Below are 18,383 nucleotides of genomic sequence, written 5' to 3' on the forward strand. Positions count from 1 at the left end.
AGGCAGGCTGAGAGGGCCCGTCCACATAGAAGCCTGACTCATCCAGGCCTGACCCGTGGCCCCTGACACAGGGCCTGCTAAGGCTCATGGGGCTGCGGCCTCGCCCCAGAGCCTCCTCCCTCCTGTCCCTCTCGACCTCTTCCTCACTTGAGGCCGAAGGCCCTTCTTTTTAAGACTGGCCTCAGCCAGGTGGGTCCTTGGGCAAGGGGTTACAGGCATCCAGAGCCCTCTGGAGTCTCCTATGGCCTGGACCTCCTTGAAAGTACTTACCCTCCTCCCATGGTAAAGGAGGGGTCTTGGTTACACGAAAGCAGGAGTAAGACATTCTTCCAAGGTCATCAGTTATACAAGAGCCTCTACCTTTCAAAATGTCTATTTTCTGGTGTATGTTTTATAGTGCACATACTGTATTAGTAGAACAATCATGTATATAGCTTCTAAATAAGTGACTACATACTGGGGGTGTATACCCAAACGTTTTTTTTGCAGGGGGTAGGGAGTAGTCGGAAAGTTAGAGACTACTGATTCTTGCAGCCTTGTTTATCCTCAGAACACAGCAGGGGCGGGGCTGTGGCACAGAGATGCCAGGTGCCCCTCCCAGGCAGGGTGGTGGGTCTAGATGGGCCATAGTTCCAGGGGCTCACCTCGTCCTTGTCCACCACCTGGATGAAGAGGGGGAGGGCAAAGCCGACCTGCGCCAGCTCCGTGATGGCCACGCTGTACTCGGAGCTGTTGAACTCCGGGGCGTTGTCATTGATATCGATAACCAGGATGTTGAAGGTCGTGGTGACTGTGGCGTCGGAGGGGGTGCGGTCATCATTCAGCTCTGTGCCCTGCAGACAGCGGACAAACACTTCAGGATGAAGGCAGCCATGATCACAATAACAGCTATCGTTCCCCAGGGCTTTCTCAACGCTGGGCACAGCGCTCTAGGTGAATTATCCCATCTCATCCTCTCCACAGCCCCAGGAGGAAGAGCCTATCATTAGCATTCCCATTGTACTGACCCCCATTTACCAATGGGAAAACTGAGGCTCAGAGAGGTTAAGTAACTTGTACAAAGACACACAGCCACTGCAGGTGTCAAACTCAAGCAGTAGGATTCTGGAACCAAGGGAATGAGGTGGGGTGGAGAGGATAAGACAGATTTGGGGGCTCATCAAGGGGCAAAGGGAGAGTATGCAATTTGGCAGATGATGAAACTGAGGCCAAGAATTTCTGTGCTGGCATGTCATGTAACCAAGACTTAATTCAGCATCTGCTATGGACTGAACACTGTGCTAGGCACTGTGAGGGTGTGGATCAGACTCAGGAGTAGATGGAATCAGATACCTTGGTGTCCAGTCTCGAGACAAGAGCCCCCAAGCCCCAGAATACCTTCCCAGCCCCACCCCAACCTCTGAACCAGCGTCTCTGGGCAAGAGGCCCGTGACTAGGCATGTTTCACCAGCTCCCAAGGGATCTGGATTCACAGGGCAGTTTGGGACCTCACCCTAACATCTATAATAATGAAAGCGTAATATGCTAATTGACCGAATGGCCGTCCAGACGTCTTTCCAGATGACCTTCCAGACGAAGCCGGGGCTGCAGCCATGGGATTGAGGCAGCCGCAGCGGCTGCGAGGGAGGGATCGAGGCAGCCGCTGTGGCTGCAAAGGCCTACTCTTGCACGAATTTCGTGCATCGGGCCTCTAGTCTTCTATAAAGATGGACGACGGAGCTCAGGGTCCCGCAGTGAGCTGGTGGCTGCAAGGGGACTAGGAAGCAGCTCTCCCATTGGAGCTGCTGCTCCACAGGAAGGAAGGCTGGGAAGGGCCCACGGGCTTGGTGCTGGTGGTGGAAAGGCCGTGTTGGCCCACACTCGCCTATCAGGTGAGAGGAAGGAGCCAGTGGGGAGAAGGGGCTCCTTTCCCCATCACTGCCCCAGGCCCTCTCAAGGTCACGGAGAGCAGTTAGGAGCCAGGCTGGGCTGCCACGTCCTCCCCATACCAACGGAAGGACCTTCTTCCCGGAGCTCTCTCCTCAGCTTTAGTGCCACCTCCTGCCCTCAGTCGAAGGCTGGGGCAGGGAAGGACCCGTGTGGCCGAGGCAGGATCCATGCCCTAAATGGGTTTCCCAGGGAATGGCTCAGCAAGTCACTGGTTTAATTAAAACTGGCTATAGAGGCAGGTGGCTACAGGGGCTGGAGGGGGGCGGCGGGGCTGGTGCTCCACCACACCTTCCGGGGTGGGGGCCTCTGCAGCTGCCACCCCTCCCTGCTGCACAGCTGTGTCCTAACAAGGCAATAGCCCAGGGAAGCCCTGAGAATTAGAAATGGGACAAAACCCAGAAATGGGGTAAACATAAGCATCTGAGGTGGCTACAGCAGAGAACCTGGAGTTATGGATAACAGTATGGACCACGATATGAGCACCTACTATGTTCCCAGCAAGGCCCCTGACATAGCCTACACCTGATACTCATTGGCGTGAGCCCCAGGAATCAGCACCGGGTGAGAGAGCAGAAGCAATGTGCTTCCTGGGCGCCCACACCTCGGACACTGCTGGAGGCTGGCACCACGGCGTGGGGATCCCCTCTACCCAGATGGAGGTTTCCGGGTTCTCACCTTCACCGTCAGGATGAAGCCATGGCTGTACAGGGGGTTCTCCCGGTCCAGCAGACCATTCAGGGTCAGCGCTCCACTGATGTAGTCCAGGGCAAAGATGCTGTTGGTATTCCCTGCAAGGAGAGAAGCATTCTGGGTGTGACTGGGGCCCAGGACAGGCGGACCTGGGGCTGGGACCACGGCTCCTTTTGAGTGTTAAGGATGAGTCAGTCCCTTAAAATGGAGGCTGGATTAAAGAGGATGGAAAGAGCTCTGGAGTGCACGGGAGGACACGGGAGTGCAAGGGAGGACACGGGGATGCACAGCCACAGGCAGTAGCCACTGTGCTTCCGTGGCTTCCTGGGTGCTTGTGTAATCTTCCCACCCAGCCTAAAAGCCCCCTGAAGACAGAGCCTTTGACAGCTCTCCCTCAAGGTCCCTGGCCCGTGCTGACACGCAGCAGCAAGCATGCTCCTGAAGAGTGGCTGCTCCCAGCCCACCTGGGCCCCTGCATTTGCCCTTGAACCCTTCCCAGCAGGCTGCGTTCACTTGTCTACCTGGGAAAATCCCAATTCTTCTCTCCTCTCTTCCTCACTAACCAGTGTGTTGGTTCACCCACATACTCACCCACTCACTGCCATTCATTCACATAGCACTCCCCTGGGCAGGGGGCGCATGGCCAGGCCCTGTGCTTGGTGCTGTGGGGGGCCAGGGATTCTGACTCTAAAGCACCTGCAGCCTGGCAAGGGAGCTTTGACACCCGTAAGAATCAGCATCTCTGAGTTCATAGCAGAGGGAGGCTGTTCACACAGGGGAAGGCTCAAAGAAGGAAAGCTTCACGGAAGGGGTGGCATAGGTTCCCTACACCACTGTCCAGCTGAATGACCTTGGTCAACTTATCTCACCCCTCTGTGTCTTGGTTTCTTTATCTGTGAAATGGGAATAATAATGGGTCTACCTCATAGGGTTATGAGAATTAAATGATATATGCAATATAATTTATAATAAAAGGGTAATATGCAAATAGACCGAATGGCAGAACAACTGAACAATCAATCTAAGTGTAATATGCTAATGATATGCTAAGGCCGCTCAACCGCTCGCTATGACGTGCACTGACCACCAGGGGGCAGATGCTCCGACCAGTAGGTTAGCTTGCTGCTGTGGTCCTGCCCATTGGGACTGAGCGAGATGGGCCGAACACGCCCTGGAGCCCTCCCGTGGTCCCTCCCTGGTCTGATTGATCCTGCACTGGTGGGGTCCTTCAGCCTGGCCTGCGCCCTCTCACAATCTGGGACCCCTCGGGGGATATCGGAGAGCCGGATTCAGCCCGATCCTGCAGGCCATTCCCCTTGGGAGGGCGCCAGACACAGGGCTCATGGCTGGCAAGCACTGCTGTGGCAGTGTGAGCCTCTCCCGAACGGGACTGATTGGTCAAAAGTCCGCAGCAGGCACAGTGGGGCTGGGATGAGTGGGAGTGGCAGGTAGAAGCTACAGGCGGCATTGGACTGTGGGTTTTGGCCTGATCCCTGCAGGCCACCCAGAGGGATGCCACCCATGCATGAATTCATGCACCGGGCCTCTAGTGTGTGTGTGTGTGTGTGTGTGTGTGTGTGTGTGTGTGTGTATCTTACCTTATAATAGACAAATATGCAAATTGACCGCACCTTCACTATGCCCAAGCCACGCCCACCAACCAAGCCACGTCCACCAACCACGCCCACCAGGAAACCGTTGCAGGGACGTTAGGGTGTGGCGGAGCCCAAGGCCGGGAAAGCCGCCCGAGGCTTTCCCGGCCTTGGGCACCAGCAGGGAGCCTGCACCGATCGCAGGAAACCACTGGGGGTCGGCTCCTGCGATCCTTAGCAGGGATGTTGGGTGCGGCCACGACCCTGAAAGAAGGCAGAAGGCAGTGGCCACAGCCAAGGCCTGGGTCCCCGGTGCCGGCAGAAAACTGGTGCAGGCAGCCAGGTGAATGAAGGTCTATTGCACGAATCTCCGTGCAAACGGGCTTATATATATATATATATTAGCTTGGAACAGCTTGTGGCACAAATGAGCACTCAGTAAGTGTGGTTTGAGCTGGGCCCGGGAGGACAGGCAGAACTGGGAAAGGGGGTGGGTAGATACTGATTCCACAAGAGGGAACTGATACCAGGCCTTCAACACATACAGGTGGATACAAGGGTCACCCATGGAAGCTGCCATATCTTCCTGTTCCTCCCTTTGCCCAGCAGTAAAGGGATTGTGCACAGTAGGAGATCGTATCATCCCTGGAATGAAATAGGGAAAAGGCAGAGGGGAGATAATTTCCTCTTCGAACTTCAGGCTTTAGGACAGAGGCTGTTCTTGGCCAACCGTATGCTGGTCAGCTTTCACCTGTTTGGTGGCTAGAGGCCTGCTCGCCCCCGCACCCCTCCTCCCCGACCCCCGCTGCAGAGGTTGGCCCAACAGGGGAGAGGCTGCTGATGCCTGCGGAGCCCATTCAGGTCTCTTGTCACTCTCAGACTATGGGCTTCGGGGCCTCTGATGTGGGGCCAGGCCTGGGAGGGGACATCACTCCAGCCTCCCTCTTGCCTAAAGCTTCCTCCTGTGGCCATGGAGAGACCTGGGTACCCTCCTATTGTGTTTGTGGAGTGAGGAGGACCGGGCTGCAAGGAGGCCTGTACATGCATGAACACAAGAAGTTTCTTTAGCTGGGAATTCTGCTGCTGGGGAAACAAGGGGATGCATGCTTTCATCTGCTCATCATCAGCTAATCCATGCAACAAGCGATTCTCGAGCTCTTACAATGTACCAGGGACACAGTCTAGTGGGGGATGCCGCCCTCAACCGAGCATTCACATCACAAGGTGATCAGTACTGAGGAGGTGAAGCACAGACGTCGCAGGGGCCTTTGGGGCTGGCTCCTCTGAGCCCCTAAATGCCAAGCTGAAGGGCTGCCCCGAGGCAAGGCCTCAGAGCCTTCTGCTGCCCAGCCCCCCTCCAGGCATGAGCACCCCCACCCCAGCTCCTACTTCCAGCATCCCATCATTCCGGATTTGCATATAAATTTATTCTTCCCAATAAAAGAACCTATCAAATGTTTAACTGAATGCGATTCCATTTTTACCTTTGCAAGATTTTCCCTATAAATCATCCACATACCAGAAGGCCCTTGCGAACAATGTGCTTGGTTCTCAGTCTGGACAATAGGGTTGCCTACCTTGGTCCTCTCAACTGGGACCCTCCCTCCCCCCGCCCAACACCTTCCCCCCACTGATGGCCACACTACCCATCCCAAACCCAGAGTCTGTCCCAGGACATAAAACACCCCCTCCTCTGACCTAGGCACCTTCTCCAACAAACCTGCAGGCAAATATCCCCCAGGGGGTACTCATTCAAACTTGAGGACCCTCCCCCAACACACACACACACACACACACACACACACACACACGCGCACGCACACACACACGTCCTGTTCACACATCTCTGTGTGAAGCTCACCCCCCAACCTCCTGCTAAGTAAGAATCATTTGCAGGACCAACAGCCAGAAAGGGTTACACCCAGGGAGTTGACAAGGCCTCCTGAATGAGGCACAGGCTCTAATGGTCCTACTGTCACCATGGCAACATCAGCACCCACTGGGATGCCGGCTGGGGTAGGGGCAGGAGGCAAGCCCTGCTCCCCACACAGGGAGGGCCAAGAGCAGGTCTCATTCAAAGACTGACTGATTAGCTCACTCCTTCATGTGAATTCATACGCAGCACCTACTGTGTGCAAGGAGCTGGAGAATCAGTACAGGAAAGCAGGCAAGGTTCATGCCTCCAGCCTCATGGTCAACATCAACGTTCATGATGTAATCACACTATTGAACGTATACGTGCTTGCTGAGCTAAGGCCCCTGAAGAAAAGCAGCACAGAGTGGAGTAGAGCGGTGGTTAAGATTATGCCCTCTGGAGGCAGACCGAATGGGTTCAGATCACAGCTCTGCTACTTGCTAGCTGGGGACCTTGGTCAAGTTACCTAACATAGCTGGGCCTCAGTTTCCTGGTCTGTAAAATGGGGGTAGCAATAGTTACTAATATTTAATGTGTTGCTGTGAAGATTAAATGAGTTAGTACTGTGCCTGGCACATAGGGAGCTTTCAACATGTGGTCACCTCCTCCACCCCACCCTCACCTCCACCCCAGAAGCCTGTGCCTAGAGCTGTCTGCTCAGTGGGAGCACTGAGTCAACCCCATCTTCTTGCCTCACAACCAAGGGTCCATGTGCCCAAGTTGGCAGCCCTGAGGCCAAGGCCAAGTACAAAACCTTCAGACCTATATAAGGCATCGCACCCAGGGCTCTGGCCTCTGCTGCCTGCGTCATTCACCCCTGGGGGAGAGGGGGAGTCGCCACTTCCTCGCTCCCTTTCCTTATCACCACCTCTTACTAAACTCTCTTCCCTGGGGGCTGTGAGCTTGGCAGCCACCCACACAAGTTTCTCTGTTATTCTAGAAGCTGATACCACCATGGCAGCCCTCTGGTCTCCCGACATTCTTATCCAGGTCCCATGGGAACTGGGGGTGTTGGGGGAGGCGCACCAGGCACGCCTTTCACCTGTTCGGCCCCCATGGCTGAGCAGAAGGGCAGCTGCTTCCCTTGGATCGACAGGTGCTGTCCTAGGTGTGTGTGGATATACCTAGTAGGGGAGGGGCTCTGGGGTGGAAGGGGCTGCACCTTGAGTGCCCCAAAGGCTTCTGGGAACTGGCGACTCAAGGCCGACACCCAGGGAAGAAGCAGGTCATCACAGCCCTGCTGGTTCTCTTGGGGGCAGCCAAGGCCTCTAGAAGCTTTAGGCACCAAGCCCTCTTCAGATATGCAGGAAAGAGGGTGTGAATCAAGTTTGCAAAAGCATGAAAAGCGGCCAAGGGCGGGGGGGCGGGTTAGCCTTCTTTCTCTCATTGATGAAAACACAGCAGCTAGGTCAGACTGTAGATATGAGGGCCGGTGAGGAACACAAGTGGGGACAGGGGGTGCAAGTGCTACTGCCCAGAGTTTGATGTAAAAGCAAGAAGAGGTGGAGTGGCAGCTAGAGGGCGCAGCAGAGTCAAGCAAAGGGCTTCCGTGAGGCATAGATAGCCGGTCAAAGGCAGAGGGGAGGAAGTGGGAGGAGGATCCTGGATGGGGGTGCAGGTGGGTAGATGGTCAGACTTGGGGAGCAGGGAGGCAGCTCTCTCTTTGAACCCCGGGGGGCTCACCCTCCCACCTCCTGGTCCCTTTGAGGCTGGCAGGCCCTCCCCTTCCCCAGGCGCCCCTCCCCCTGGCCCCTGCCAAATCTCATCACTTCTACATCTTGTCCCCTTGTTATCTCGCCCGCAGCATCTTGACCCGCAGCCGAGCTGGGTCTCTGCGAGAAGCAGGTGAGTGAGTGGCTGGTGGTGCGTGTGGGAACACAGGCTGATGACTTTCAATTGCTTTGTCTGCTCCGCTGGCTGACAGCGACCGCTCGCTCTGCCCTCAGAGTTAGAGAAAAACCAAGGGCTCCCACCTCGGTCCTTCCCGTTCTTACCATCACCGCCAATGCCGCCGGCCTCGGGAAGCCGGTCCTGGACACTGTGCCCGCTCCCAATGCTCCCAGCCCAGCGCGGGGCTGGCACCCTCACACGGCCCGGTGCTCTGGGGCTCGCCTGGTTCTCCTTACACATTCGCTGGGTGGCCTGACTGCTCCCCTTGGACAGCGGTTAGGAAGGACAATGAGCACACACTGGGTGGGCACCCTGTGGGCCTGGCCTGGTGCTGGGCTGTGGGTCACAAAAGAAGAGCTCAGAAAGACCTCAGGATCTAGTTGGGCTTCTGCGCCAAGCCCTTATCGGCTCAAATGCAAGTCCCTGAAGGGAGGCAGGGGGCTGGATGAGATGACCTGGGGGACCCTGATCCCTCACCTGGCTCTCCCCAGGCCCAGAGTCAGGGACCTCCCTGCCCAGGGAAGTGAGCAGAACTGGGATTTGCACCCCTTCCCTCGGGTGGTCTCTCTGTTCGTCATGGACGCTGCCTGGAGTCTACGTGCCTGCCTCATCAACACCCCAGCGAAGACCCCCGCCCGTGCACAAACTCACGTACTGAACACAGACCCAGGTGCCAATGACAACTGCCACTTCTGAGCTGGGAGACCCCTGCAAACCTCTAACCCGCTGAGCCACATCCCTCCTCTGTGAAGTGTGGGTAACGGCCCCCCCTCCCCGGGCTGTGTGTGGACTAGGTGTGGTCCTGACAGAGGCGGCGCGTGTTCTGGTCCCCACTGCTTCTTTCCCTGCCCTGCCTGCTTTGTGAGTACAACAACCAGATAGGTGAGTCCCCACGGTGGCCTGTGTCATCCAGAATGAGCCGTGAGGGGCTCCCCCACAATAGCCAACATGTATGGCGCCTGGTGAGGGGTTTTGCATGCATGTTTTTCACATTTCACAAAACGCCCATGAGATGGGTCCTGTTATCCCCATTTTCCAGATGAGGAAACTAAGGCACAGAGAATGACTGGCACTGGGTCCTCCCGGCAGTGAGGGGTGGAGCAAGGACTTCAGCTCAGCTCTCACCAAATTAAAGAGTTCACATCCTACCGGAGGCCCTGGGATGTTCCTTTCCCCGCTGCCGGGGGCGGGGGGGTGGAGGGGCACGAAACAGCTGTGTGCGCAGCCTAAGCCGCGATCAATGTCCAGCGGAGCCGTGTAATTGTGTCGGGCGGAGAACTGTATCACCGTATAATGAAAATTGGGAGCCCGTCTGAGACACGGGCTTTGGAAGAGATCTTATGAATTAAAAATTGTCACTTAGCTGCCTGCTGACAAAAGGGGCTGGCGTCCTGGGCTGGGCTGCATTCAGCGGCTTTGTGACCAACATATGGCAACCAGCGGTGTGGGTTACCTCGGCTTTCAATGGGGGAGACACTAGGTCTCAGGCTGTGTCTCCCCCGCCCCTGTTGGACCCTTGAGGTGGGGGAGGGTTAGGCCCGCCCCCTCCCCTAAGCGTCTCCTGAAGCCACCTGGAGCCTTCTCCCTGCAGGCCTTTGCTGGGGGCCTCATCTGCATTCAGGTCTCAGCTCAAGTATCATCTCCACAGAGGAGCCCCCCCTAGCCACCCCACCGTGCCACGGTCACCCCGTGATTCGCTACTCCACTGTTGTTTTATTTCTTTCAAAGCACTTTCGTGTCTGAACCTCTCTTCACGTTCATGTGTCTGCTCATTGTCCTCTCCCACCACTGGAATGTAAGCCCCCGAGGGCGGGGACTGGCTCCCCCAAGCAGGTGCTCAACAAATGGTTTTTGAACGACTGGACTGAAGCAGGGGCGTCTGGGCGATTCTGCGGCGGGGGTAAAAGGCTGTGGGGCAGACGGTACCGGGGATTTATGAGGAGGGCCATGAGGAGGGGTCAGCCAGTTAGCAGCTCCAGTTGGGCTGTGACACCTCCCGATACACAGGACGATGTTGGTGCGAGCCGCGCGCAGCTCAGTTAATTACAGTCATTCCTGTCCGGTCGGGGAAAGACAACCTTCGAGGCCCTCGAACAGGTGGAAATTGCAGCCGCTTGTCTTGCAGGCGGTTCACAGGACGGCGGTTTTCATCAAGCTCACTTAAACCAACAAATGATCACCTCTCCTAATAAGACCACAAACTGGACTCTGATTAATTTGCTAATAACAGGCTCCAATTTATGAGACATTAACCTGAGTAGCCGAGGAGAGGAAAGCCTATTATGTGAGGGTTGCTAAGGGCCAAGCCGTGCCCGCTCACACAGCAGTGCCTGGCTCCCTGCAGGTGGGGAGCCTCCGGGCGGCCCCTGGTCCTCCGAGGACACTGCAGTGGGGCTGTGGCTCAGGTCGGAATCTCCCCCACATCCCAAAAAACCTTTACTCTGCAACGGAGGGGGGGGATTTCTCCAAAGGGAAAATCATGGATGTGCCCACAAATGTAGGTATGACCATCTCACCATTTAATAAGGGAAATCGGGAACAAGCTAAGCGGCCAACACTAGGGGATTGGCTAAATAAGTTATAATAGGAGATGTGGTCAGCCACTGGAAATAATGCTGCAGAAGAGAAGTTTGTGGCTTAAAAAGACAAATGCTTAAGACATTCTTTAAAGGAGTCACCAAATACCAGAGTTCTGGTAAGACAATTTTTTTGTTGTTGTTGTTGAAAAATAACAAGGCCGGGCAAAAGTTGTTCGTGTGGAAAATAAAACAAAAATTAATACACAATAATAGCAGAATAAACTGTGTTTCGTGGACTCACAACTGTACACCTACTTTCCCCACCCTGTGTAAGCACAGAACTGCTAGTAGGAGTGAGCTATTGAGACTCTGGTATAAAGACGGTCTTTGAGGGTAGATCCTGGGACGGGGCTCCCACCCTCAGCACTACCCACCCTGGGCTGCAGAGCTCTCTGTGGGAGCCTGCTCTGTGCACTAGGGGATGTGTAGCAGCATCCCTAACCGCTAGCCCAGTGATGGCGAACCTATGACATGCGTGTCAGCACTGACACGCGTAGCCATTTCTGATGACACGCGGCCCGCATGCCGAGGATGAAACATTTGCTGCTCCTGAGGATGAAACATTTGCGAAATAATGTTTTTTTCCTCAAAGTGACACACTACCCGAGTTATGCTCAGTTTTTTGGCGAAGTTTGACACACCGAGCTCAAAAGGTTGCCCATCACTGCTCTAGCCAGATGCCAGAAACCCCCCTTTACCCAGCTGTGACAACCCAAAACCTCCACACATTGCCCAAATGTTCCCCGGCGGGGGCGGGGGGGGGGGGGGCGGGGAACGGGACAAAATCACTCCTGGTTGAGAACAATTGTTCTAGAATAATTTCAACTTTTCTCTTTTGACTTTATTGATTACTTCTGCTAAAAATAAATACAAGCCCTAACCGGTTTGGCTCAGTGGATAGAGCGTCGGCCTGCGGACTCAAGGGTCCCAGGTTCGATTCCGGTCAAGGGCATGTACCTTGGTTGCGGGCACATCCCCAGTGGGGGTATGCAGGAGGCAGCTGATTTATGTTTCTCTTTCATCGATGTTTCTAACTCTCTATCTCTCTCCCTTCCACTCTGTAAAAAATCAATAAAATATATTAAAAAAAATAAAAAATAAATAAATACAAGTTCCTTTAAAGAATAATCCCCAAAGTTCTAGAACTAGTCGGTGGTGATGGTTGTACAACCATGTGACTGTACCTAATGCCACTGAATTGTACACTTTTAACGGTAAATTTTACCACAAAGAAATTCCCAAGGTTTGATGCCCCGTGCCTCTGTTTTCTAAGTTGGAGCTAGATGCAGGCTGATTGGGAAATGAAGTCGCTGTAGTAATTCTTCCTCTACCTGGGCTGTCACGATCGCTAACGACAATGTGCTGAACTTGGTTTCCCGAGGACAGGGACCTTTCCTGCCTCGTCACTGCCACATCAGCCAGCACGAAGGAAGGCATTTGCTTGAGGGAGTTTGCAAGGCGCTGGAGAGGCTGAGCAGCGTGAGATGAGGTCTCTGCTCCCAAGCGGCATCCAGTCTAAATGAGGAAAGAGGACCCGTGCCAAAAAGGTGCCCAGCCCTGCTGAGGGCAGCTCACGGTGGGGCGGGGGAGGCTGGTGCAGGAGGGCTCCTTCAGCTGGGCCTTGGGGGCAGGCTGTGGGTGAGTATGGAGACGGAGAGGGCAGTCCTGTCCGGAGGACTAGTAGGAACAAAAGGATGGAGGGGGGACGATGGCTTCATAGGTGCGGAGCCAAAAGGAGGAACAGAGTTCCCAGGAAGTGGTGTCAGGAGTGACTGACGTCAGGAGGCGGGAGCCTCGAATGGCAGGAAAGCAGTTTGGGATGTTGTCCGAGCAGCGAGGAGTCTCCGGAGGCAGGAAGGCCTGTGGCGATGAGGGCAGGGATTGGGTGATGGTAGTGGGAAAAGGGGTGACTCCAGGGCCACTGCCGGTGGGCCCACTGTGTGCTGGGCCAGGCGCTAAGCACTTCACACGCATTAGTCAGTGACTCTTCATGGCAACGCCAGGCAGAGCATCCTCACCGGCATCCTTATTATTCCATTATTGTTATTCTCATCTTACAGGCGAGAAAACGGAGGCACAGAGACTAAGGGACTTGCCTGAAGTCACACTGCCGGGAAGGGGCAGAACCAGGACTCACGGCCAGGCTGACCGGCTCCAGAGCCTGTAAGCTTAGTCCACACGCCAGGCTGCTCCCACGAGTCGGAGAAGACGCGCGCTTCTGCCTGCTGGCGGAGCGCTTTGCAGGTTTTTTCATACTCATGAGATCACTGCATTCTCAAAGTGCTCTGTGAGGGCAGCATGGTACCCATTTATCAGATGAGGAAACTGAGGCTCAGTGGGAGAAATGACACATCCAAGGACATGTGGTTATTTAGTGGCCAGGCTGGGATTGGAACCTGGGTCTTTCAGGTCTCAAATGTCCCTCCTGGCTGCCACGGTCTCTCCTGTGTGGAGCCTGTGCTCTCTAGGCCCCGGGGGCTGGAGACTGGCCAGGAGAGGAGCAAGGTGAGGAGAAGAAAAGCAGAGGGCTGTGGAGCCCTAGGGACCCGCTGGCTCACCTGCCTGGAGCGTGGTCACCTCCAGGGCCTGGGGCAGGTGGGCTCCGAACACCCAGGCCCAGCCTCTATGGGGGCCCCTCCTGGGGCTAAGGGTGGGAGCCGAGGTGCGCCATGCTCCCTAGAGGGCCGCCTGCTGTGCCCGCTGCTGGGCCCGGCCCACATAACTCACCTGAGGCTTGGCACTTAAGAGAGTGTCAGGGCTCTGGGAGATTGATGGGCTCCGATAAAGCCATCTCAATCCTCGAATAAGAAGTGTTTGATATTTGATGATCTGAAAGGCCTTGTCCTAGAGAGAGAGTGCGAGGTGGGGAGGAGGAGGGGCGACACTTAAGAAAACAAAGAGGACAGTGATCAGATGCCCAAGGAGAAGGAAGCGCAAAGTGGGGGTATGCTCTGCTTGTCATCTTGGAGGGGCGCCGCCCTCCTCCAGCACCTCTGTGCTGATCCAGCAGTGGGACGTGGCAGAGACAGGCCCGAGGGATGGGGCTTCTTGGGGAGTGGGGCACCAGCAACCATCTACCACAAACGGGGCCTCTCTGTACCAGGCATAGCTGGGGGGCATGAGTAAAGCCCCCAGGGAGCCCACCATCTGTAGGGGTGACTGGTCACCCCCAGGGAAAGGACAAAGGACATGTGTAAAGAAGACGACTGAAGAACTCATAAGCACCGACAGGAAGTTAGCAGACTGGATTCACACTTGTGAGCCTGTGGGCCTCTCTGAACCTCAGTTTCCTCATTATGGCCGAGAACACCCGTCCTGCTCCCTGGGCTATTTTGAGGTTCAATGAAATAAGGGATCTGAAAATGCTTTACAAACTGTGCAGTGCTGAGCCCTGAGTGGTCTGTGCCAAGGATGGTGAACCGGGTGCTGAGGCAGGCGGAGCCAAGCAGTGCCTGGCCCCGGACAATGGTAGACAGAAAAGCTGTGGTGAAGTGGAGCAGGGTGGGGTGAGATGCCAGTTGTGGGAAGAGGCTTGTTAGCCCTGAACCTTCCCTTTCAATCCTATTTCCCAGAGTCCAACTGTTCCTGTAAAACGCCCCCTTTTCAGTCCCCCGTCTTGCCACCATCACGATCCCGAGGGAGGAATGTGGGCATCGGAGAGCCCCAAGTTCAAATCCCAGCTTCACGGCTTTAGGCAAGTGGCTCCACCTCGCTGAGCCTCGGTTTCCTCGCCTGCCAAAGCGGGGTGATGATAATAACAGGCGTTGCCTCCTGTGCTGTCGGAAGGGTTCAGCAAGGCAGCGAGCACATGATGGGCACAGAGCAGTGCTCCCCGACTCCAAGTCCTCCGCACCTCCCGGCCACCTTCCCTCCTGGAGCGCCGATCCCCACAGTCCCCCAGTGCCCGCCCCTCCAGCCCCAAGTGCCGCAAGTTCCAGAGTGAATGACTTTCAAATCTGTGAAGGAGAGCCCATCACACACACCTTGAGCTGGGTAATTTATGAATCAAATTGTGCTCCGTCAGGGCTCCGCAGCCCAGAAATAGATGTGGTCGGACGAGGTTCAGGGAGCCAGCCTCAGACACAGTTATCTTCATAGAAACTGGCCACCAGCGAGCAGCACTGGCCCAGAGGACTGACCTTGAAGGGCTCCCTGAGGGCTGCAAAGCCCGCCTCAGCCTGGGCCCTGCTCCCGGAGAGAGGACAGAGATCTGCCTGGGGATCAGGAAGACAGCCGGCAAGTTACTTAACCTCTCTGGGCCTCACCGTCCTCCCCTGTTTTAAAAAAGAGGGGGCTTTTCTCGGGCAGCGGTTTTTCAAATGTCTTTGTTTTAGTAGGAAACCCTCTTATCAGAAAAAATCTTGTACAAAACCCCAGTATATAAAACAGCCAAAATCAGAGCCAGCTGCCCTGGCTGAAGCAGAGGAGGAGGGGGCTGGAGTCCACACACTCAGCATCCCCCCCACCCGACCCCTAAGGGGGCCCCGGGGGATGGAATTGGGGACTTGGGGCTTCAGGGAACCTGAAAGTCCCCATGGACTCTTCCGTCTTAGGATTCTATGGTTGCCTACGAGCACTCAGCCAAGGATGCACAGGGCCTGGCATCATGCCGTCTAGGTCACACCCTGGGACCAAGAAACACGGACCGGGCAGGTGAAGTTCCTGAGGTTCAGCGAGTCAACACGTCTTCATCTGGATCGGACCTCTTTGGCAGAGGCAGATGTTGTAGGGGCCAGAACCAGGGCTGAAAGTCTCAGCATCACTCCTCCCCGCTGTGTGACTGTGGGCAAGTGTCCTGCCCTCTCGGGGCTTTAATTTCCTCAGTTGTTAAGGGGGAAGGGTAATATTTATAAGCTGATGTGAAGATGAAAGCAGGTAATGTACCTTTTTAGTTCAGCACATAGTAGGTGCTCAATAAACACTAGCTACTATTAATTCTTTTGGAAAAGGAGGGAAACTCAGCACTCAACACACACTATGCTGGTTAATCCTTCCAGTAACCTCATGGGTGAGTCAACTAAGGTGAGGCAAAAGAATCTGAAGTTACACGGCTGGCAAGCGGCTGAGCTGAGATTTGAACCCATAGCCTTTGATGTCAAAGCCGGTGTTCTTTCTCCTTCTCCTCCTTAGAAACACTGCTTCTTGAGGGCCCCACCAGGAAGGTCCCAGAGTGTGCCACGCCCAGGTTCCTGATGTTGGAGGGTTTTCTGACATCTGGTCAGTGACTCACAGTGTAACATCAAAGCAGATGTTTCTGATCAGGAAATGACTGAGGGAAAAAACTACAGATTTAAGTACAAAAACCCACTGGACAATACGGAAAACATTAACAAATCTTGTGTTCTACTGAAAATGAGTCAGAATCATCACGTTCACAAGAAAAGATGGCAAATTTGTCCTATGGGGCAGGAGCCCCCAAACTGAAAACAGGAAGGTTAGGGGTTCCCAGAACTCTGATGCATGGGGTATGGAAAAGGCCAACTTAGAAAAATGTTCCGTGGGCAAACAAATTGGGGAAACACGGAACTGGTGTCTTAACTGCAGGACTTGTCAGAGCCTTTAATACGCTTACGTGTGTTGTGATTTGCACAAAGACAAGGATGCTGTGACACAGCGTCTCTCCAACATATCTGGCACAGAACCCTTTTGGCAAAGTCTCTCTCAAAGGATGGTGGGAGAAAACTGAAGGTGTAAGAAGGGCTCCTTCCACAGTTACCCTTCCATGGGGTCTCTGAGCATGCAAATTAGATGTGTCTGGTGCCAGAGATAGAAAACGAAGGATGCTTAGGGCCCACGAGGCTCAGACGTCTTCCCCTCCTGGAGAACTGAGGGTCAAGGGTGGGGACTTGGCCAGCATCACACAGCGAGTTAGAGGTAGAGCCGGCACCAGACAGGGCAGCCTCAAGTCTGGGTGTTCGTCTGAGCCACAGTCAGATGTGGACCCCAGACCAGTGGTGGGTCTCCTGGCAACTTCGGGGACCGCACTTAAGCTAGTATTTCACAATGGGAAATGCCACGCATACACCGATGTAGAGACAAGAGTGCCATGAAGTACCGGTACCCAGAGTCAACAACCATCAACATTTTGCCAGTATTTTCTTTGAAACTCACCCCCCCACCACAACTTTTTTCTGGAGTTGTTAGAGCAAATTCCAGTTCATTCCTAAGTACAGTCTACATGTCTTCTAAGGATTTCTGAGATGCCTCACACATGCCATCATCACACTAAACAAAACGAACGATTCTCTAATGTCACCTAAACACCCAGACCCTGTTCAAGTCGGGGACCCCATTTCGAAGCCACGTTAGGGTTACAGGCTGTAGCCCTTTCTACTCAGTCCTCAGAGACCAAGCATCTGAGATCACTGAGAATGAAGGGAAAAGTGCCTTTAACAGTAGCTGTACTTTCATTTCTTATACAAGAATGAAAAGGAGAGCAGAAAAGATCAGAAGCAAATACGGTGAAATGGCAACAAATGCTATTGGGAGGGTGAGCACGTGGAGGATGCTATATCAGTCTCTGTACTTTTCTAAATAGTTAATATTTCATATTTGCCAGTGATCCTTGCCCTGCTTCTCTGATGAAGGCCAGGCGTCCTGGACAGGTGGTATGTGTGTGTGTGTGTGTGTGTGTGTGTGCACGTGTGTGTGTGTGTGTATGTGTGTGTGTGGGGGGTGGGGGGGGATGTATATGTATGTGTGGGGTGTGGCATGGGTGCCCATTTCATCCTGGCAGCCCGGCCTCCAGAATGTCCCCATTCTCCCAGCTCGAGCGTTAGTCCCGTGACATCCCTAGGTCCTGGCCCAGCGCCCCAAAGCAAGTGGGCGTTGAGAATGCGTGATGAGTGAGCCCAGCAGGGAGGGGTGTCCCGAGACGTCCCTGTCCCCTTGGCGCCCGCAGGCAGGAACTTCTGCTGAGCCAGCGAGAAGCAGGAGAAGGGGAGGCGTCCTTGACTTCTTGGCCTGGGAGGAGGACCAGCAGCCCAAATCTTTTAAAGCCCTGACTGCTTTCTCTGACACGGAGAGGCCACGGGTCAGCGTCCAGGGCCCTTCCCACGGGGCCACCTCCGATGCGTGGTCCGGGGCACTTCTCCACTGCAGGGCTGGCCAGGCCTACAGACCCTGCTCTCTTGGCAGGAGGGCAGTTTCTCCGGGAAACTCCTCCGCACAGCCAAATGGGTGGGCACCCTGTGGCACCCCCACCCCATGCTCTGTGAATAGATACTTCTGGAAGGGGAGCAAAGAATCCCACTGGAGACAGTGGGCATCTGTGGGGGTGTTTTGCGAGCTTGAGGCTCTCAGCATCCATGGGAAAGAGGAAGTGAGCCCTTTGTTTGTGGCGAAGCTCTTGGCACCGCCCCCAGGCCGAGCCTCGGAGCCCACCACCACCACCTCTGCGGAAACCAGAAAGGAGGGCAGTCTTTGATCGCAGCCCCACCCACCTCTGCCTAGATGTGCCCACTCTCCCTCCCAGCACGAAGCCCCAAGCACTGCCAGCTGTGGCAGCCCGAGCCTGCGGCTCCCCCGTTGGGAGATGACTTATGGCTTTAATTACCGAGGGCCGGGTGTGAGCCTCAGGAAGGAGCCGCCCCACCGGGCTCCGTTCCTGTTGACAAGGGCTGCCAAGTTGGCGAGGGCGGTCCTGTACGCTGCCACGCTGTCCCCTGCTCTCTGGGCGGTGACCGGGCCCTCCCTTCACTTCTGGGGTGCCCGCCGCCTGCCCCCTGCTCCTGAGGGTGGGGGGAGCAGGAGTGTGGATGTAGTGGGGTTTGCTGAGAGCAACTCTGA

The 18,383-nt window shown here is 55.1% G+C and overlaps 1 protein-coding gene across 3 annotated transcripts in view; it reads right to left on the reverse strand.

Annotated features, from left to right (window-relative positions):
* The window catches only part of CDH23 (cadherin related 23), a 363,598-nt gene that overhangs the window by 181,763 nt on the left and 163,452 nt on the right, over positions 1 to 18,383 (reverse strand). For all 3 annotated transcript variants that reach the window (XM_028151376.2, XM_054728837.1, XM_054728836.1), the window contains exons 9-10: positions 2,605 to 2,717; positions 645 to 833 (exon numbers count right to left, since the gene is read on the reverse strand). In XM_028151376.2, coding sequence (XP_028007177.2) covers positions 645 to 833; positions 2,605 to 2,717 — 302 coding nt within the window. The remainder of the gene's footprint in view (positions 1 to 644; positions 834 to 2,604; positions 2,718 to 18,383) is intronic.

Source organism: Eptesicus fuscus, chromosome 17, assembly GCF_027574615.1.
Source record: "Eptesicus fuscus isolate TK198812 chromosome 17, DD_ASM_mEF_20220401, whole genome shotgun sequence".
NCBI lineage: Eukaryota > Metazoa > Chordata > Mammalia > Chiroptera > Vespertilionidae > Eptesicus > Eptesicus fuscus.